Genomic DNA, 20,513 nt, shown 5'->3' on the forward strand with positions numbered 1-20,513 from the left:
ATGCCGCCACCGAGTGGCCCCAGCGTCCTCGCGCGGCTACTACCGCTGCTGGGGCTGCTGCTCGGCGGCGCCTCCCGGGCTCCCGGCAAGTCGCCGCCGGAGCCCCCCAGCCCGCAGGGTGAGTCTCGTCCAGGAGGGGCAGCGATCGCGGGCCTGCGCCCCGCACCCCCACCGGGCCTCCGCCCGCCAGCCTCCTCTTGGCGGCGCTCGTGAATTGGGGGCTATTCTATTCCCTGGATTTGGGTGGGGGAGATAAGCGACCTGGGTTCGCCACTTACAGGGGAGAGCAGGACAGCCGGTTTGGGGGTCTCGGGAAGACACAAATGGGGACGGTGGGGGTTCCCAGGCTCTGCGCCGCCGCCCCCCTCCTGCCTTGTTTTTCTCCCTCCTGATCCGCGAGGCGCTGCTGCCTGAGCCATTGTCTACCGTAGACACCCGCCCAGGGGCGGGCTGGGGCGGGCGCCCGCTCCGCAGCCCCCTGCGGGTTCCTCGCTCCAGACCCTGGTGGGGTGGGGGCGCGGCGTCGGCTGCCACCCTGGGCCCGGACGGGGGCTGGGAGCCTAGAGCTGGGTTTGACGGAGGGAGGGGAGAAGGGGGAGTGGGTGAGGCTGTGGGTGGATTGACTGCTCGAATGGGGTTTCTCTGCCTTGGAGCCTGACAGCCCCCGGCCGGCCCCTCAGGCTCAGATTTTGGGGTGCACCTAGGAAACGCTGCTCAGCCAATTAAGGAGACGGGGCTGCAGTTGGGGGGCTCTGAAAAAAGGGGTACATTGTGATTCCCAGCTTCGCGCATGGCAGGGCTGTGCTGGCGGAGCCATGCTGAACGGGTTAGCTGGTTGTGGGCAGTGCCGGCTGGGAGGGCAGGTGCCTGGGTCCTGTCCAGCAGGCCTCCCGCCACTCCTGTCCCCAGTGCTCCCAGATCACCCCCTCCTCGTCTCACCTCTCCATCGCAGTGGAGGAGACCCTCCCAGCGCCTCACTGGGCCCAGGTGGGTGTGTGAGGTGGGGGTGGGGTCGACTCCTGCAGCGGCAGAGGGTGGAAGAGCTAGACCGTGACTCCCTCCCTAGCTCGGGTTCTCAACCCGCTCCAGCCCTGCACCCCGCTTCTAGCCTCCTGCCCCTCCACGCAGGTCCTGCTCTCCCCTCTGCAGCCCGCGGGCCCCATCCCTGTCTGAACCTGAACTGGTGCTCTCCACGCCTCACCTCCCCACCAAGAAGCTGGCAGGAAAAGCAGGGTGGGGGCATCTCGATGAGGGAAGTGGGGTCCGGATGAAGGGAGGGGGTCGGATTTCCTCCTGGAACGAGGCAGGGCTGCAGCCAGGAGAAGCGGATACTGTATGGAATGTCGGGCTTTGAGGAATGGGGAAGGGTCTCCCCTGGCCTCAGTCTTCCCTGCGCTCCAGGGGACAAGAGGAGCTTTGACGGCTGCGAACGGGCCCTAGTTTCTCAGGAAGCCTTTCGCAAGCCCTGCACCCCAGGGGAGGGGGCCAAGGGAATTGGCTGGAAGAGAGCCAGGAGCGGGGCTCTCCCAGTCTGCTGGCTGGAAGCCCAGTTGAAGGGAAGGGGGAAGGAAATCTACTAGGCACCTGCACCTTCGCGCCCCCTATTTGGCACTTCTGCCTCCTTCAGGCCTTACCTGCCCACCGGTTTGATCCCTGAGCTCTCTCCCCTTTTTTAAGGAGCTGACCCTTGAATCCAAGGCATTCCCTCAAATGACCGTAGTCCACGCTCCTGGGTTCCCTCTTCCCAGCTGCTCCGTCCAGCTGCTCCTAGCCTGGGGTGGGGGGAGGGAGTAGCCAGGCCCCTCTAGCTTCTCAGAATTCCTACTGGGGGGGAGGGGGAGAGTGGGGGGTGGCTGCCAGTTCTCCAGAGAACCAGAGAGCAGGAAAGGGTCGAGTGTGTGCACCCACCCTGCAGAGTGGGGATTGGCCTGGGAGGGGACAGGGTGGTGGGTTCAGGAACAGCTGGATGGGATGCCAGGGGCAGGCGTGGTGCTGGCCTTGGCCCTGGGGTTGGAAGCTTGAGATGAGACACCTGCCACTGCTGAGTATTAGACTCCACCCGCAAGGCCCCCTGAGCGTCCCAAGCCCTGCGGCTCCGAGCCCCCTCAGCTCCTGGCTCTTTCCTCTGTACCTGGATCCCCTAGTTTTATGTCCAGCACCCAGCCCACTCACCTGCCTCCTGGGGCCCCCATTTAGGTTTCTGCACCTTTCCAAACACAGCACTTCCTCCATTATTAGCAGCAAAGTGGGGATGAGGCACGCTCCTGAGGGAGGGGCTGTGCTGAGTGGGAAGGGGTGGACGGTACACTGGATCAGAGAGGCTGTCTGGGCGGCCTGTGAGAACAACCCTAGGCCTGGTTCTTCCCCCCATCACCCCATCTGAGATCCGGACACCTGCAGGCTCATGACAGCTGGACCACCCATGGGCTAAGGGCAGCAGGTTTGGCTGGAAAGCAAAGGACTTGGACTTCCCTTCCCAGCCCCCTCCACACCAGTTTCCCTTGGGCCTGGGTCACATCCCTCCCCATCTCTTTCCCCTTGCCAGGACCCTAGCTCCCTGCCCATCTCTTGGGAGGAAAGAGGGCGTTGCCATGGTGACTGACGGTAGCTGACCAGCTGGGAGGGGGCCAGCAGTACACGTGAGGAGGAGGGGTCAGGAGGTACTTGTTTGGGCTTCAGGGTTGGGGTGAGTCCCTAAATCTGAAGAGACACAGGTTTGTGCAAAGCGTTCTGGGAAGAGGATGAATGATGGGAATGACCAATTCCCTTAGTGTTTTCCTGAGAACCCAACTCGGACCCAGCGCCCCCTCCTCTCTTCTGAGTGGCTGAATCCTGACCTCTCTTCTGCTTGCAGCCCTGGTTCTCCACTTGCTCATTCTTTCTCAGCCCTCCGTTCCCTCCCCACGCTCTGACACCAAGTCCCATAAGGCCCAGGGGTTAAGAATTTGGGTCTAGAGGTCGATTCCCAGGTTTGGATCCCAGGTCTCCCACTAAACTATAGTAGAAGTATGTAAATTCTTTGAGCCTCAGTTTCTTTACCTGTAAAATGGGCTAAGAGCATGTTTTATCAAGTCTAATACATCATCGACTGGAAGATGCACCATTATTTCATGTACCAATAAGAAATTCTCCCAGTTATAATTGTGACATCATCAACCATAGGCATAGCCTGAGTTCAGAAATGCTAAAATGTGGAAAAGTGTGTATGTTAGACTTGATGAAATACGGCATTAGTAACGCCTACCTCAGGGACTGATGTGAAGTTCGAGGGCTCTGTGAACATTGGCTTTTATAATATTTTGCCTAACCTTGGATCCAAAGCCGCTCCCAACCCACAGCCCTCTCTTCTGATCGTGGGGCTCCCCTCAGTTCTCTCCTCCCCGATCTCGTCCTCATTCTTCTCACCCATCTTGCCCACAGAGATCCTGATCAAGGTGCAGGTGTATGTGAGCGGGGAGCTGGTGCCTTTGGACCGGGCCTCAGTGGACGTGTTTGGGAATCGCATGCTGCTGGCCGCTGGCACCACAGACTCAGAGGGCGTGGCCACACTGCCCCTCAGTTACCGCTTGGGCACCTGGGTGCTGGTCACTGCGGCCCGCTCTGGCTTCCTCACCAACTCTGTGCCCTGGCGTGTCGACAAGCTGCCCTGTGAGTGTAGGGGCAGGTGGAGGGGGGAACAGCAGCTGACCCCATCAACCCCTTCCCAAGATAGTCCTTGGGGGCAGAGGGGGTAGGCTTTCTAGCAGCTGCTGCCTGGGCTGGGGTATGCAGAGGGGGCTGAGGGAGGGTGAAGTCACTTGGAATCAGATGGTGGGAGTGCCCCGCTTGCGGGTGGGCAGGGGCTTTCTCTGGAGCTGACAGGCCACCCTTCCCACAGTGTATGCTTCGGTCAGCCTCTACCTGCTCCCCGAGCGGCCGGCCACCCTCATTCTCTATGAGGACCTGGTGCACATCCTCCTGGGTTCTCCTGGTAAGGCTCCCCTGCTACCCCCAGCTCCGCTCCTCCCCCCGCCCCGACCTGGGCATAGAGAGCCCTGCTCTTCCATACTAGCTGGGTGCCCCTGGGCACGTCACTGAACCTCTAAGCCTGTTTATTCATCTATCAATATAAGATGTGGTTATTGATAGTATCTACATCATCAAATTGAGGTGAGGAGCAAATATTACCAAGCATACAAAAAACAGCACAGAAGATGGTGAATAAATGTTTATTGTTGCTGGGGCTTCTCGTGGTTTCTATTCTCCCTCTATTCCTACCATTAGAATTCCCACTCCCTGCCACCTTTGTCTTCAGTGGGCGTTCCCGTCCTTGTGCACCTCCTGGGTGGCTGGCCGTGTTAGGAGACAACAGAGAGGGTCATTCCAAGGTACTGAACGCCGATGGAGGGCAAGGCCTGGGGCAACCCTGCTGTGGCCCTGGTGTGCCCACGAGCGTTCGGTCTCATTCCATGGAGAATCACTGTGGTGCCTAGGCTGTGCCTGGCCCTGTGTCTGGTGCTGGGGAACAATGGAAAGGGAAAAACGACCCACTCCCTGCCTTGTGGAGTTCACAGTCAGGTAGGAAGACACACAAACAGATCATTACAAACCCTGAAAGAGTTACTGGATACAAAGCAGGCAGAACAGTGGAGCAGAGGGCAGCTGCATTCAATCGTGAGAAAGCCCTGACCAGTGCGTGTGGCAGGATGAGAGAATTTGGTGAAGGGAGCCATGGGCCTGTATGGGCTTGGGATTTGCAGAGGGGAAAGCCATCTTCACTGGGGAGGAGGCCTGGGGGAGTCTTCAAGATGCAGGAGGGGTGCCTGGGGCAGACCGGTTGATGGTGCCTGGCAGAGGGGAGACTCCATCCATCTAGTGCTAGGGAGACGCTCTGGGTTTTGCAGTGGGAAAAGCCCCTTCTCAATTAATAGTCTCAGCTTGAGCCCTTGTCCTCAAATTACTCATTTGCTCATTAACATCTCTCTGATCCTGAACCAGGGGCTTCTAAAATTTCCTTGGAGGTTTCTAAAATGCCAAAGGAACCCTTCTCGGCCCCTAGCTTAAAGCCTCCCAGAGCTCCTGCTGCTTCCATATAAAGCCTAGGCTCTTAGGCATTGACCATGCCCTCTGGGACCTGGCCTCCCACGCCTCCCTCTCCAGGCACCGGAGGCCCCTGACCAGCACACCGCCCTGTGCCATGAGGCCTTTCTCATGCCAGTCCCTTTCCACTTTCTTTCCTGGTTACCCTGCCAGGTGCCGCAGGGCCACACTCCCCTTGCACCCTGCCTCCCTCCATTGTAATAACGAGGCAGGATGGAATGGTGGGTGACAGAATGTGTCCTGGCACCGGACGGCTTGGGCTTCAGCCAGGCTCCGGGACTGTGACCTTGGGCAAGTTACTGAACTCTCCCGCCTCTGTTTCTGGACCTATAAAATGGGGTCGACAAAGGTACCTGCATCAGGGACTGTTGTGCTAAATAACAGGGGTTTTAATATAGGTAGACTGCTTAGAACAGTACCCAGCATATCAAAGCTTAATAGGCGTTAGCTACGACCATATCGTGTTGTTTTCTGTCCTCCCGACCCCAAGACAGGCAGACACGCACAAAGTTCACGCACCACCTAGGCTGTCTAATGCAGCAGCAACTAGCCACGTGCAGCTGTTGAAATGTAAATAAATTTAAAATTCATTAAATTTTTTAAAATTAAAAATAAACCTAGTTCCTCCGTCACACTACACTAGTCACATTTCAAGTGCTTAATAGCCATGCGTGTCTGTTAGGTACCGTAATGGACAACACAGATATAGAACATTTCCATTCATCGAGCAGAAAAGTCCGAACGGGCACCCAGATAGACTGCACCACACTACAGTGTGAACTTGAAGGCAGGGAACTGTGAATTGCATCTTACTTATTTTCGTGTCCCCAGCACCTAACATAGTGCCTGCCGCACATTAGATAATCATTGTTTGAGGACCTGAACCTCATCACTTTATAGGTTAATAAGGGAACTGATTCAGAGAGCAAGTAACTTGCTCAGGGTCACACAGCTCGGACTAGATTTCTGATCCTTATCCCTTCCAAATGAGCATTCTGTGACTCCCCGTTCTCTCCCCAAGTCACAGAGGGGCCTGACCCAATGGCGCCCCCTCTCCTTAGATACTTGCTTTCTGCTCTGGTCCCTGAGCAACCGCAGCTCCTCCTCTCTCCATCCAGGTGCCCGGTCCCAGCCCTGGGTGCAGTTCCAGCGGCGGGCTGCGCGCCTGCCCATCAGCTCCACCTACAGCCAGCTCTGGGCCTCGCTCACACCTGCCAGCACCCAGCAGGAGATGCGGGCTTTCCCTGCCTTCCTGGGCACCGAGGCCTCCAGCTCGGGTACGTTGGGTGCCATGCATGGAAGGGATGTTCCCCACAAAGGACTTAGCCCTTAACCCTGTGTCCCCTTCCCCCAGGCAATGGCTCCTGGCTGGAGCTGATGCCCTTGGCTGCTGTGAGCGTGCACCTGCTGACAGGCAATGGGACAGAAGTGCCACTCTCAGGCCCCATTCACCTGTCCCTGCCTGTGCCCTCAGAGCCTCGTGCCCTTGCTGTGGGCACCAGCATTCCTGCCTGGAGGTTTGATCCCAAGAGTGGTGAGTGCCTCAGGGGGTTGCCGGGACTGGGGTTTGGGGATAGAGAGACTTTAGATGGGGACACATTGAGTCTGATGCCATCCCTGCCTCGCACAGGGCTGTGGGTACGCAATGGCACTGGTGTGATCCGGAAGGAAGGCCGGCAGCTCTACTGGACCTTCATCTCCCCCCAGCTGGGGTACTGGGCGGCTGCCATGGCTTCCCCCACAGCTGGTGAGATGTGTGTGTATGTGGGGGCGGGGGGGGGGGGGGAGGTACAACGTACAACGGGAGACAGTGGGGGAAGAGGAGGCTGGGAGAGTGGACACCTTCTGAAAGGCAGAAAGAGCATCCACACCTCGAATGCTAAGCCCTTGCCTGGCACAGGGCTGGTCACCATCACGTCGGGCATCCAGGACATCGGCACCTACCATACCATCTTCCTGCTCACCATCCTGGCAGCCCTGGCCCTGCTGGTGCTCATTCTGCTATGTCTGCTCATCTACTATTGCCGGTGAGTGCCACCCAAACCCCTACCTTCTCTCATCCTATGCAGATGGAGGCCTGCTCTGTGCCTGGCCTTGTGTGGGTCACTCGGGCCCCCAAAATGCATAAACACATAGTCCGATCCTCAAGGCGCTAACGGGAAAGCAGGGCGTGCACACACCCAAAGACTGAAAGACTGGTAGCTTGAGAGAAGTGGAAAAGCGGAGGCGGACCTGCAGGCCAGGCCCCTCCAGAGACAACCTGAAGCTGCTGCTACCAGCACAGGACCTGGGGCTTAGGAGCTCCTCCCAGGTTCTCACTGCAGCTCCTACATGTGAGGGCAATTTACTGGAGAGGGATCCAAGTGGGCACAGCTGCTGGCTGGACCTCCCACAGGCACGCAAGCTCTTTCCACAAACCTCTCCCAAGAATTTTTCTTTTGTTCCTTTCCCCTTCTTTCCTTTCTCTTCCTTCTTTCCTTGTCCCAGGCATTGTCCTGATCCCTCCAACTATGTCAATCCCTCATGTTGAGGGGGGATTGGGAGCTGCAGGGGTTAGGGAGCTGCTCTGGCATTACCCCTTTAAGGGTCCCGGTCTGCTCCCTCCTCTCCAGGAGGCGTTGCCTGAAGCCGAGACAACAGCACCGCAAGCTGCAGCTCTCCGGGCCTTCTGACGGCAACAAACGAGACCAGGCCACCTCGATGTCCCAGCTCCACCTCATCTGTGGGGGACCCCTGGAGCCCGCCCCGTCGGGGGACCCCGAGGCTCCACCTCCAGGGCCCCTCCACTCCGCCTTCTCCAGCTCTCGCGACTTGGCCACCTCCCGGGATGACTTCTTCCGCGCCAAGCCGCGCTCTGCCTGCCGTCCGGCCGCCGAGCCTGCAGGTGCCCGCGGGGGTGAGGGCGCCGGGCTTAAGGGCGCCCGCTCCGTGGAGGCTCCGGGCGGGCTGGAGCCAGGCCTAGAGGAGTACCGGCGGGGGCCCTCTGGGGCCACGGCCTTCCTGCCAGAGCCGCCCTCGCCGCCGCCGCCCTTCGAGCACTACCTGAGCCACAAGGGGGCGGCCGAGAGCAAGACCCCCGACTTCCTGCTGTCTCAGTCGGTGGACCAGCTGGCGCGGCCGCCGTCGCTCAGCCAGGCCGGGCAGCTCATCTTCTGCGGCTCCATCGACCACCTCAAGGACAGTGTCTACCGCAACGTCATGCCAACCCTGGTGATACCCGCGCACTACGTGCGCCTGGGTGGCGACGCGGGAGCCGCTGGGGCGGGCGACGAGCCCGTCCCGCCGGAGGGCACGGCCCCCGGCCCAGCGCGCCCTTTTCCCCAGCCCGACCCCCAGCGCCCACTGATGCAGGGCCACTCGGGCGCGGGAGGCGAGGGCAGTGGCGGCGGCGAGGGCTGGGGGGGCGGGCGCTCGGCGCCAGTCAGCGGCTCGGTCACCATCCCGGTGCTGTTCAACGAGTCCACCATGGCACAGCTCAACGGGGAGCTGCAGGCCCTGACCGAGAAGAAGTTGCTCGAACTGGGCGTGAAGCCGCACCCACGCGCCTGGTTTGTGTCCCTCGACGGCCGCTCCAACTCGCAGGTACGCCACTCCTACATCGACCTGCAGGCGGGCGGCGGCGGGCGGAGCACGGATGCCAGCCTGGACTCGGGCGTCGACGTGCACGAGGCGCGGCCTGTGCGCCGACGGCCCCTGCGCGAGGAGCGGGAGCGCGCCCCGACGGCCGCTCCGCCGCCGCCGCCGCCCCCGCCGCCGCCCGCGCCCCCGCGCCTGGCGCTCAGCGAGGACACGGAGCCCAGCAGCAGCGAGAGCCGCACGGGCCTCTGTTCCCCGGAGGACAACTCGCTGACACCGCTGCTGGACGAGGTAGCGGCGCCCGAGGGCCGGGCGGCCACGGTACCCCGAGGTCGGGGCCGCAGCCGCGGGGACAGTTCCCGCAGCAGCGCCAGCGAGCTGCGTCGCGACTCGCTCACCAGCCCGGAGGACGAGCTCGGGGCGGAGGTGGGAGACGAGGCGGGCGACAAGAAGAGCCCTTGGCAGCGGCGGGAGGAGCGGCCGCTGATGGTATTCAACGTCAAATAGCGCCCCCTCCCGGCCTGGCGCCGCCTCCGGGTCGGGTTCCGCCCCGTCCGCCTGGGCCAGTCCCCAGGGTGCGCGCCCCAGGTGGTTGCGGGGGTACTCGCTCCTAGTCCAGGGCTTTGAAAGGTGCCCGGGGACCTGCGGAGCTGTCCAGTGGTATGTGCTGGGTAATGAATGTCTTGGGGGGGGCCCCCATGTCTGCCTCCAAGGGGGCGGTGGGAGGGGTCAGACCCCCATTGGGAGGTCCTGGGGAGGAGGGCTGGGTGGGGGGAAGCAGTGCCTGTATAAACGTGGCTGTACATAGAAAGTTCTATTGTGGGAAAGCAGGAGGGGCAACCAGGCCTCAGCTGCTAGTGTGAGGGCTGGGAAGGGAGAGGGCATTCTGTCGACCCCTGGGAGGGGAGGGGTGCTGCTTGCTGACTAGCCCACCTCTGAGCTACCAAGTCCCAGTGGCTGGTGGCTGGGGCGGCTCTGGGGAACAGGAGATAATATGATGGGATCACTGTGGGTGGCAGCAAATATAACTGGTGAGATTAACTCTGTGTGTGTCTCTGTGGGGTTGAAGGAATATGGGTGCTGGATGGGGGTCCTTGCTGAGGGACCCCCTGGGCAGGGCAGGCAGGGTGGCCAAATCAGACACTGTTAAGAAAGTGTACAAACTTTATTGGAGCACATACATACACACGCATACACACACCTGTGGATAGGGGGGAGCACCTGGCCACAGGGTCCACGGAAACTGAGGGAGGGGATGGCATCATGTAATGTGATTTTGCCACAACCCCCCATCTATAGGGAAGGCCTTAGATTGAGGCCCCACCTCTCACGGTGATGGGAGGACTCAGAACAGTGGGGCAGTCTAGGGGAACTGCTGGGGAGGCCTGAGCAGTGGCTGCCCTCTGAGCAGGGTCCCGAGGGCTAGAGTGTCCTCAGTCCTCAATCTCTCCTCACAGCAGCTGTCTTGGGCTGGGTCCCTCAACGAGTGTCCCAGCGCAGGGTCTCCCTGCGTAAACACTTGGTGCCCTTGGCCGAACAGCGGAAGCCAGTGGGACAGCAGTGACGCTGATCTGCACAGCAGGTGCCCTGGACAGTCAGAGGAAGGAGTGAGTTAGGCAAAGCAGGGCCTGGCCTGGACCCACACCCAGCCCCAGGGCGGGGGCGGCACCCACCAGTAGGTAGGGGCAGCAGGCCCAGCCCCCGCGGCTGTCCCGGCAGCAGGTCTGGTTATTGTGGCAGAAGTGCCCCTTCCCACACAACACGTCCCCCGCACCCACAGTGGGGCTGAGGGTTAGGTGGGCAGCGTGGTGGGCAGAGTCCACCTCCTTCTCGCAGGTTCGGGCCTTCACATTGCAGGTGTACCCAGCCGGGCAGCAATGCTGGCGGTCCTCACAGCACACGGCCTGGGGGGACAGAGGGGCGTTATGCTCTTGTTGTCATCCCCCCCCTCCCCTCGCATTGCCCTGGGACTCGGCTCCCCTCTCCAGCGGCCGGCAGGTGGGCACTCACATGGGGCAACTGGCAGCAGGCCCAGCTCCCACTCAGGCTTGGGCAGCAGGTCTGCCCCACTGGGCAGCTGGTGTGCTGGTCACAGCCCATGTCTCTGGGCTGGGACAAGGAAGTCCGGTGGGCAGGCATCTTCTCCAGTCCAGCCACCACCTTGTTCCCCCTCTGACACTGCCCCCCAGCCAAGCACGTGTAGCCCTGGGGGCAGCAGTGCTGGTGGTCCGAGCAGCAGACAGCCTGGGGCGGGGGGAGGGGCAGAAAGAGCGGTCTAGGAAGCTATACTATGTGGGAGGGAACACCTACCCCCACTCTGCCTCCCCTGCTCAGTTCCTCCAGCTGGGAACAAAATCTGAGAGCTGGTGAGAGCTGGCGCGCCACCGCGGGCTAGGCAGAGAGCAGAAGAGCAGGTAGCAGGAGTTGGGCCACCTGCCCCAGCCAAGGCACTGTCCCCCCAATGCTCTCCTCGTAACCATGCACCTCTGGGGCCGGACAGCAGCCCCATTCTCCAGACTGGAGTCGACAGCAGGTATAGGAGGAAGGGCAGCTGGTGGTGTTATCGCAGGGGATATCACTCTCCGTGGCTCGGGGGCCTGGCAGGCTGAGGTGGGCCGGGGCCTGCTCCACCCAGGGCAGCTGGCGGGCTTCCTCCTCACAGGCACCCTTCTCTGTGTTACACTTAAACCCGGCTGGGCAGCAGTGTACGTGGTCCTCACAGCATACAGCCTGGGGTGGGCGGAGAGGGGACGGTAGGCACCAGGGCCTAGCCGGCTGCCCCCCTCCGCTCAGCCCAGCCCGCCTGCCCTTCCTGGGTACCTGGACAAAAGGGCAGCAGCCCCAGGCCCCTGACTGCAGGCGGCAGCAGGTGTAGTCATCTGGGCAGCTCACCTCCATGTCGCACTTCACCTCCTGCACTGCGAGTCAGGCCAGGAGGGCAGGTCAGCAGTGGCGCTGGGAACCCTCTCGGTGCCCACCCACCCTCTGCCGACTCCAGAGTGGAATCCGATGTTGAGGATGGAGGGCCACCCCCGGCAATGATCATAAGGCGAGGTCCAGTGTGGAGAAAAGGGGGCTGTACCTGCCCTGACTCCTCCACGCGGCCATCAGCCGCCGCCCCCCACCCCCACCCCGCACTTCTGCCCCTGCACTAGCCTGGGGGAGGGCCTCCTCGTGGCGCAGGGGGACAAGTCTGGGGCCTGCCTCTGGTACCTGTGAGTGCCGGCAGCTTGGTGAGCAGGTCCGTAGCATTCTCCTTGGAGAGGCACTTACTCAGCACCAGGTCGCACACAGTGTCCTCAGGGCAGCAGTGCAGGTGGTCAGAGCAGCAGATGGCCTGGGTGGAGGCAGGGGAGGGTCTTTGGGACTTCCCGTCTCCACTGAGCACAAGGAACAGTCACGCTGACAACCGGCACTGCCCCAATCCCCCACTAGGGGGTGGCATAAGTCCTGAGCAGCCGGGCTCCTAGCAACCGGTCAGCCAGCCTCACTCCCCTGAGTCCCTGCAAGGTAGGGGTCCAGGCTAGGTGGCTGTGCGCCCATGGCCCTGCGGGCGGTAGCCCCTCACTCACATTAGGCATCGGGCAGCAGCCATACTTCCCACTAGGCAGCTCACAGCAGGTAGAACCGTCAGGGCACTGGGACTGGCCGTCTGGGCACATGACCCCTGGAAGGGGAGAGAGGTGGGAGGGGCAGCCAGGGTGGCGGAGAACTTCTCCCCAGCCAGGAGCCAGCCGACGACGCCTCGCCTCACTCCCACACCCACCCGATGCTCTCCCACCTCCGAACCTGTTCTGTTAGTCCTTCGCGCGGGGATCTTCTTTGCCAGGGGGCGGGCGCCCGTGGCTGTGAGGCAGCGGGCATGAGCCAGGTCACAGGAGGTACCATGGGGACAGCAGTGCACCTTGTCTTCGCAGCAAGAAGCCTGGGAAGACATGGTCCTAACTCTGTCTTTGCCCCTTGCAGCCCCTTAATTTGCCCCTGCTGCCCCTCTGCCCCCATCTTCCCAAACCTGTACCTGGGGCATGGGGCAGCATCCCCAGGAGCCATCAAGCATAGCGCAGCACGTGGAGGAGTTGGGGCACTCGAACTGGCTATCGGGGCACTGGACGGCACCCAAGGGGTTGGTGTCTGTGGATTGGATGACCCAGGATTCCATCAACGCAGTCAGTGAAGGTCACTGCCTCCATCACTCAAGGAGCTGCTGGCACCAGGGCCTGCAGACCCAGCTACAGAGGACTGGGGGGCTGGCACAAGGGCGCAGTGTTCTCCCAGGCACTCTTAAACCACTCTCCCGCAGGCCCTGCCTTGCCTCAGCAGTATGGCACAGGCGGGGGCATCCACTGCCTGGGCTGGCATTAAACCAGCTGAGCTTGGCCTCTCCCCAACCTGCAAAGCCTGGCCCCAGGCCTGGGGTCTTGCATTCTCGCCTCCCCCGCACCCTAGCCCCAGTGCTGCCCCTCTGTCCAGGGCAGGGGGGTTGCTCGGTACAGATGCCACATGGATGAGGGCACAAGAGCAGGAATCAGGGTCACCCAGCCAGCTGGGCTCCTGGGTGCTGCAGCTTCACATGCTGCCCGCCCACCCGCCCGCGTGCCCTCCACCCCCACCCCCACCACACCTGATCTTCGGAAGCAGGACTGCCCGTCAGCACTGCAGTGGAAGCCCCGGGGGCAGCAGTGGCGGCCATCCCCGCATGACACGGCCTGTGGGACACAGAGACACCTGCGTTGACGAGGCCCTTCGACCTGGGGGTAGGAGAGTGCAGGGAACGAGTAAACACAGACCGGAGCCCCTCCATCGAGCTAACGGCACCCTCACCTCTGGGAACGGGCAGCAGCTGGAGGTCCCCAAGGCAGTGAGGAGGCAGGAGTAGCCAGGAGAGCAATGGGCGTCAACCCGGCAGGGTCTGCCCAGACGTCTGCTACGTGCTGTCGGCCATTTGTCCTGGGAAGAGAGGAGAGGATAAGCCAAAGGACCAGAGTCTGGCCCCTTCCTCCGTCCCATCCAAGATGACCTTTCGGGAAATCCCAGCTGCCAGCTCTCGCCTGGGCTGAGGGCACTCACCGGCACGGGATTGCAGCAGCTGTAGCTGGCTCCTCCTGGGTCCAAGCAGCAGGCCACAGGGCAGTGCTGACCATCTGGGCACTGCGTTCCAGCCACCAGCCCTGTCACTACGGCCACCAAGCTCACCAGCGTCCACATGGTCCACCTGCAAAATACCAAGAGACTTGTGGCAACCAATGTAAGTCCAAGTCACTCTTGATTCTGTGCCAGTCTCCCCCCGGGCCCAGGCTGGGGCCTGGGGCTACCTAAGCCTCCCTCACAACTCCTTGTCCAGGGAGGAAGCAAGATGTGGGGTCTGAGATTCAGCTTCCTATGTGTCCTGTGTCTATCATACATGTACCAGCGTGTGTATGCCCATGAAGATGAATACCAACGTGAGTATGTGTGAATCTGTGTTCCCAACACATGGCCTAGCACCTGAGTCTCTATGGGTGTGTAGAGATATAATCACATAAGAGTCAGGAGGACTTGTGGGTTTTGTGGGTCTGATCTGTGGGAACAGGGGCACCTCTGGAGGGGGGCGGGCATCAGCTGCTATGAGAGGAGACAACTGGGGTGCCCGGATGGAGTGCCCTTCTGAAGGAGAGCCAGGGTTTCACTTCCCCAGCTAGCCCCTCCGCATGCCCCTCTCCTGATACCATGCTCACACCTGCACCCTGCTAAGGCCTCCTGGTGGGAGAGGGGACACCACATGACAACGTGGGAAACCACGAGGTTGAGAAAGTTGAGAAAAAGAAAGTAAAAGTGGTCAGTGGAGTCTGGGCCGCCCTCCCCAGAGGCCAGCGACCATCTAATCACTGACTGTCCCCTCCCCACCAAGGGAAAGGGACACACAGACAGAGTCGGTCTTTGAAACACTGTGTTCGCAGGGTCCCCAATACCGCCAGGCCCTTTCAGACTCCCCAAACATACCACCTCCCTCCCCTGCCTCTCCTGCTATCCTGGAGCCAAAACTCAGCTCACATGAAGAGAAACTGCAAGAGCCGACTCCGCTGCCGCTCTGGAGCCAGCAAGAGGAACAAACAGCCTCGGTCTGGGGTGAGGTGAGGGTGCAGAGTTTCACTTCCTAAACAACTTTCCTCCAAGCTGGGCCAGCCCCAGGAGTTCAACAGGGCGAGCCCGGGAAATGCTACCCTGCCTGGGGGAGCAGAAAGAGTGATGTTTGCGGAGCCTGCCGAGAGCCGGTTTAAACACTCTAAATTATTTTCTTTCCTTTGCAACCACCATCCAAAGTAGCAATTATTACCTCTCCTTTTCAAAGGAGGAAGCTGAGGCTCAGAGATGTTCAGTGACACACCCATGTTATATATCAAGTCATAAAGATGACAGGCTTTGGTGGCTCCAGAGCATATTGGACCTGGGTTCATTTCACATGTAGCAAGATGGACAGGTCCTGGGAATGGACCACAAACCCCAAGAGGCTAGAGGCCTAGGGTCCAAGCAGAGGAGGGGGACAGAAGCTTTTCCTGGGCAGATGGACCAGGCAGGGCAGAAACGCAGACAGCACAAGCTGCCTGGGCACTGCACTTGGTTCCTAGTCCTGGAATTGCCACCACTGACTGTGAGAGCCTCGAACGTTGCTCCCTGTCTCAATGCTCCCTCCACAGCCCAAAGACCATTCCCAGGAGGCCACCTCCTGGCCAGTGAGGATGCAGAGGACTCGTCCTGGACTTCAGCCCCTTTCATTCTCTTCTCCACACCCACAGCTCCCAGGCAAGGCATCTACGGCTGGTCCCACCCACTTCTTGGCTTAGGCCAGAGGGGGTGCCTGACTGCATGTATCTCAGTCTATTCAGCACCCTAGGGATTGATTTATGTTTATTTTCCTTCCTGGGTATCCTCAGATTAGGAAGTATAGTGTATGCGTCTACTGAATCTACACGCAAGCACACACACTCAGGACCAGGGATAGGGGAGGTGGCGGCCCACTTCCTCTTAGGAAGGTTTTGAGTGGCGGCCTCTCTCACCTCACCCGGCTTCATCCACACTGCCGAAACAGAGTGAAGACAGGAGCCTCCTCAAGCGCCCAGCTCTGTCATCTGCCACTAGGTGGCACCTTCCAACTCTGAGTGTCAGAACCAAGAGATTCCCAAAAGGTGAACGTGAACCAACCCAAAAGCGAGGCGACTGAGCAGGGAAAAAAGTGGCTGGGAGAGGCGGAAGTTGGCTTGTCCCACCCCGCAAGAGAGGAAGTAAGGGAGAGCCAGACACAACCATTTCCAAGTCCCTTGAGGAGGCCAGGGTCTCAAGTCCCACTTGCAGCCCTCTTAGCTGCGGGATCAGGGTGGGCGCCTCTCCTCGCCCCCCAGCCGCCGCGGGCACTACCTACCTACCCTACTACAACCACCACCACCACCAGACGGGGTGCGGCGCCGGCTCAAAAACAGAGTGGCCCCTGCTTTGGGGGAAAGGGCTGCAGCCTCCGGGGAATACTACAAGGTAGAGGGAAAGGGGGTCATTGCCATTCAGCTCATTCCCACCCTTCCTAAAACTACCCCCAGTGCATCGCAAACGCCCAAGAAGGTTCTCTAAGCGAGTCTTCTCTAGCCTTCCGAATGAAACTCCATGGGAGCCTCAAACCCCTACATGCCTGCAGCCGGAGCCTTGGGAAGGAGCAAGCGACAGGTCTGTGCGGCCGAGATCCCTACCTGCGTCCGGATCCGCGCTGGCTGGGCAGCAGCTGCTCCACCGCTCACAGACCTGGGGCCTCCCAGCGCAATGGCCCACCCACCTCAGTTTCCATTGGCCAGATGATCGGGCTGTCGAGCTTCCGTTGGCTACTCGTCGGCGTGGAGGCGGGGCCAGCCAGGAATCCCGTGCGGCTTTTCTACTCGATTCACTTTCCTCCCTCCCAGCCTGTCTTCCCCCGCCACCCCCATTTCTAGGGATCATGTGATTGGAGAATCATGTGACGGACGCCCTGGCTTGCTCTTTGCCTTGTGAGGGCGCCTGGTAGTTTGCCGGAGGTGGGGCAGCGCCTGTCTGGAGGCATTGACAGCCAAAGGACTGTGCGTTCTAGAGCGTTTGCAGGATGTCCGTTTCTGGATGTCGGACGCTTGTGCATCCTGTTTCTATTCTACTCAACAAACTCAGATTAAACTCTGGGGTTGAAGGAAAGTCGTGATGCCAAGGATAAGTAGCGCTCAGAGATTCTAATTTAAGGTACATGGTCATGTGCCAAGTGTACGGATGTGTGTAGGAGAATAGTCTAGCTCTAGGGGGGAAGAAGAGAATTCCAACTTGGGGGCACCTTTTTGAGTTGAGGCTGGGAGGATTTTAACGCAGGTGAGAGAAGTTGAGGAAGTGGTGGATTTGGCTAGGCGGTGTTGGAAAGAGCATTAGGGGACCAGATGGAAAGGGCAGCCGTGGGCAAGGACTGGATGCCAAGTTCAGTTTAGTGAGGTTTGAGGAGCTGCTGGGTGCCTGGTACAAGGCCGGGCAGGGGATGGGTGCATAGTAGAAGTGACGTTGCAGTTTCAGACGGCGCCACCTTACAGGAATTTACATGGCTGGTGAGGAGAGAAAAATGTGCTACACGAAACAGGTTAGCCAGTAATGGGAGCCAGACTGCTCAGTGCCAAAGGGCCTGGCCCAGGCAGAGACCGGTGATGGGAGGCGCTTAGGAGAGGAGAGAGGCCCAGAGGAAGCCCCGCACCGGGCCGCGGAGGAAAGGGTGGGGGGCACTACAGGCTAAGCAAAGGGCTTGAGCTGAGGGTGAGGCTGGGGTAGGGGACAAATCCAAGTCTGAGTGGGGAAGGAGTGGCAGGGTTGAGGAATTAATTGTGTGGCAGTGGTGCTCGGCCTGGGGCTAGTGAGGATCCAGACACTGGATAAGGCTCCTGCTGAGAATTGGAACTACTATGCCGGCTGACGACATTTGTGCATATTTACCTTCTTGTGTATCCTATCCTGAGGCGGGCGGGGCGGGGCGGGGCGGGGGGGATAACTTAGGCTTCTGCTGGTCAACCAACCATGCGCGTGCACACACATACACAATGTTAATAAAATATTAGTCAGATCAATAAATGAACTACACAGAAACACAACTACACAGAAACAAAAAAGGAACCCTGGAATCAGAAAAAAGAACCCTGGCATACTGAAACAACTTGGCTCTCTTTATCTGTGGGTGCTATGTTTTCAGGTTCAACCAACCGCAGATCAAAAATACCTTTTAAAATGTTACATTGTTGCTGACATGTACTATGTAGTTAGACTTATAACGGTTGTATCTATGGTGAACATAAACTTTTTTTCTTATTATTCCCTAAACAATACAGTGTAACAACTGTATACGTAAGTAATCTGAGATATTTAAAGTATACAGGAGGATGTGCATAGGTTATATGCAAACACTACATCGTTTTATATAAGGGACTTGAGCATCCATCAATTTTGGTGTCTGCAGGGGGTTCTGGAACCAATTCCCCTGCAGATACCAAGGGATGATTGTATCACAAAATTCTTAAAGGAGTGATTTGCCCACCAGGGACATTTGGCCGTGTGTGGAGACATTCTGGGTTGTCATAACTTGAGGGAAGTACTGTTGGCATCTAGTGGACAGAGGCCAGGGATGCTTCTAAACATCCTACATAGCGCAGGACAGAGTCCCTCTAACACAGATTTTTCTGCCCCAAACGTCAGTAGGGCTGAGATGAAGAAACCCTCTCTAAAGAGTCATAAACTTTATCCATGGAAGAGTTCAAAGTTCTTTCACAGAGCCTCTTTTCTCTTGTTTCATGTATTTTAAATAAATTTTGTCATCTGATTTCCCAGCATCAGTAGATTATAGAAAGATCAGTGTGTATGTGTTGAAGTTTCTAGAAGCAGTCACTTTGAGTTTAGCAAGGATTAAAAGTGTTCAATAGCGAAAACTGCAACAGCAGACTGAAGACCTTAGAAGAAGCCCAGTGTCCCGGGGATGTTGAATGTAGGGACAAACAGTCCTGCGTGACCTGATGGGCCATATGGGCACAACTCAAAGGATAGTAATTAGTGGTCAAGCCATGAATCTGAGCATTCAGAAAAATTGGAATCACAGGTAACCACTTTGAGTACTATGGCAGAGAACGGTGAAATATATTTACTAAGCTTGTCAAAACGCATGCAGTGACCCTCCCCTTCCGTGGAGGGCGCAGAGGCACCAAGGGCCACAGAAACTCTCCTCGTCCCTTAAGAAACCACTCAGCGTCCTTACAGCCTCTGGCTCAGGAATCTCTTTCCCTCTGCTTTTTTGCTTTTAAGGGAGGAGAAATCATTTTGTGATCAGGGAAACAAAAAGGCAAATTTCCAGAGTCACAAAGGGATTTGCCATCAAAGTCCATTCTCTCTTGCCCTATTCTCTGATCCCTCCCATCCCCCTTTGGCCAGGCCTTGTGGTTAATTTTGGCAAAATCAGTTGACTGTAAATGTGAGAGTTTATTTCGGGACTTGCAATTCTATTCCAGTAATCTATGTGTCTATCCTTATGTCAGTACCACACTGTCTTGATTACCATACTTTGTAGCAAGTTTTGAAATTGGGAGAAGTGGGAGCCCTCCAACTATCTTTTTCAATATTTTTTTGGGTTATTTTGAGTACCTCGAACTTCTATGTGAATTTTAGGATCCGTTTCTGCAAAGAAGACAGCCGAGATTTGGCTAGGCAATGCACTGAACCGGTAGGTCAATCTGGGGTGTATTGCCATTTTAACATGAACATAGGATGTTTTTCTGTGTACTTACTAGTTTCTTTTTGACAGTTGCCAAGTATTTCATGCTATAAATGTTACATAGTTTACTTAACCAGTCTCATGTAATGAGCTTTTATGTGCTTCCAGTTTTTTTAAGTTACAAATAATTAGCCCTGGCTGGTGTGGCTTAGTGGATTGAGCATCAGTGTGTGGACCAAAAGGTCACCATTTCAGTTCCCCTTCAGGACTCATGCCTGGGTTGCAGGCCAGGTCCCCAGTTGGGGGCATGTGAGAGGCAACCACACACTGATATTTCTCTCCCTCTCTTTCTCCCTCCCTTCCTCTCTCTCTAAAAATAAACAAAATCTTTTTTAAAAGTTATAAATAATTATGCAATGAATATTTGTGAATGTGACTGAATGCACATGTGGAGGTTAAATTCCTAAATGTAACATTGCTGGGTAAAGGGTCCGCACATTTGAAATGTTAATGCCAAATTGCCTTAACATTTTTCCAATTTACACTCCCAGTCATGGCATTTGAGGGAACGTATTTCCAATATACTCACCAACGCTGGATATGGCAGTTTAATTTTTTTGTGTGTTTTGCCAATTTTACAACAGAAGATAGTTCCCGATTGTTTTATCTGCATCTCCTTGGTCTGTAGGGAAGCTGAGTATGTGTGCATATGCTTATTCTGCGTGTATATTTCTCCTAGGAATTGCCTGTTCCTATCTGTATTACTCAGGGTTCTCCAGGGAAACGGAACTAATTGCTGTGTATATAGAAAGAGATCTATTAAAATGAATTGGCTCACATGACTATGGAAGCTAGCAAGTCCAGAATCTGCAGTGTAAACCAGCAGGCCAGAGACTCAGGAGAGCAGATGGTGCAGATGAAGCCCGAAGGCAGTCGCCGAAGAATTTCCTCTGGCTCGGAGGCGCCAGTCTTACTGCACCATCCAGGCCTTCAGCCGGTTGGAGGTGGGCCACCCACATTATGGTGGGCAATATGCTTTAGCCAAAATCCATTGACTTAAATGTTAATCTCATCCAAAAACACCCGCCAAGTTGACAGATAAAACTCTCTTATCCTTTGTTTATTTTTCTACTGTTTGTCT

The 20,513-nt window shown here is 57.7% G+C and overlaps 2 protein-coding genes across 2 annotated transcripts; one reads left to right on the forward strand and one right to left on the reverse strand.

Annotated features, from left to right (window-relative positions):
* Positions 1-9,286, forward strand: FAM171A2 (family with sequence similarity 171 member A2). Its single transcript, XM_054592901.1, has 8 exons — positions 1-118; positions 3,421-3,648; positions 3,878-3,970; positions 6,198-6,356; positions 6,434-6,613; positions 6,710-6,826; positions 6,980-7,106; positions 7,692-9,286. Exons 1-8 carry the CDS (start codon positions 1-3, stop codon positions 9,160-9,162), a joined length of 2,493 nt encoding a protein of 830 aa, XP_054448876.1. The 3' UTR covers positions 9,163-9,286.
* Positions 9,287-9,814: 528 nt separating this feature from the next.
* Positions 9,815-16,441, reverse strand: GRN (granulin precursor). Its single transcript, XM_054593209.1, has 13 exons — positions 16,371-16,441; positions 13,723-13,867; positions 13,477-13,602; positions 13,277-13,361; positions 12,674-12,786; positions 12,445-12,580; positions 12,228-12,322; positions 11,869-11,992; positions 11,476-11,573; positions 11,140-11,385; positions 10,666-10,899; positions 10,329-10,559; positions 9,815-10,242 (listed from the first exon to the last, which is right to left on the reverse strand). Exons 2-13 carry the CDS (start codon positions 13,858-13,860, stop codon positions 10,135-10,137), a joined length of 1,734 nt encoding a protein of 577 aa, XP_054449184.1. The 5' UTR covers positions 13,861-13,867; positions 16,371-16,441; the 3' UTR covers positions 9,815-10,134.
* Positions 16,442-20,513: the final 4,072 nt, after the last annotated feature.

This window comes from Pteronotus mesoamericanus, unplaced genomic scaffold, assembly GCF_021234165.1.
Source record: "Pteronotus mesoamericanus isolate MK-2021 breed Mesoamerican mustached bat unplaced genomic scaffold, CSHL_Meso_final scaffold_408, whole genome shotgun sequence".
NCBI lineage: Eukaryota > Metazoa > Chordata > Mammalia > Chiroptera > Mormoopidae > Pteronotus > Pteronotus mesoamericanus.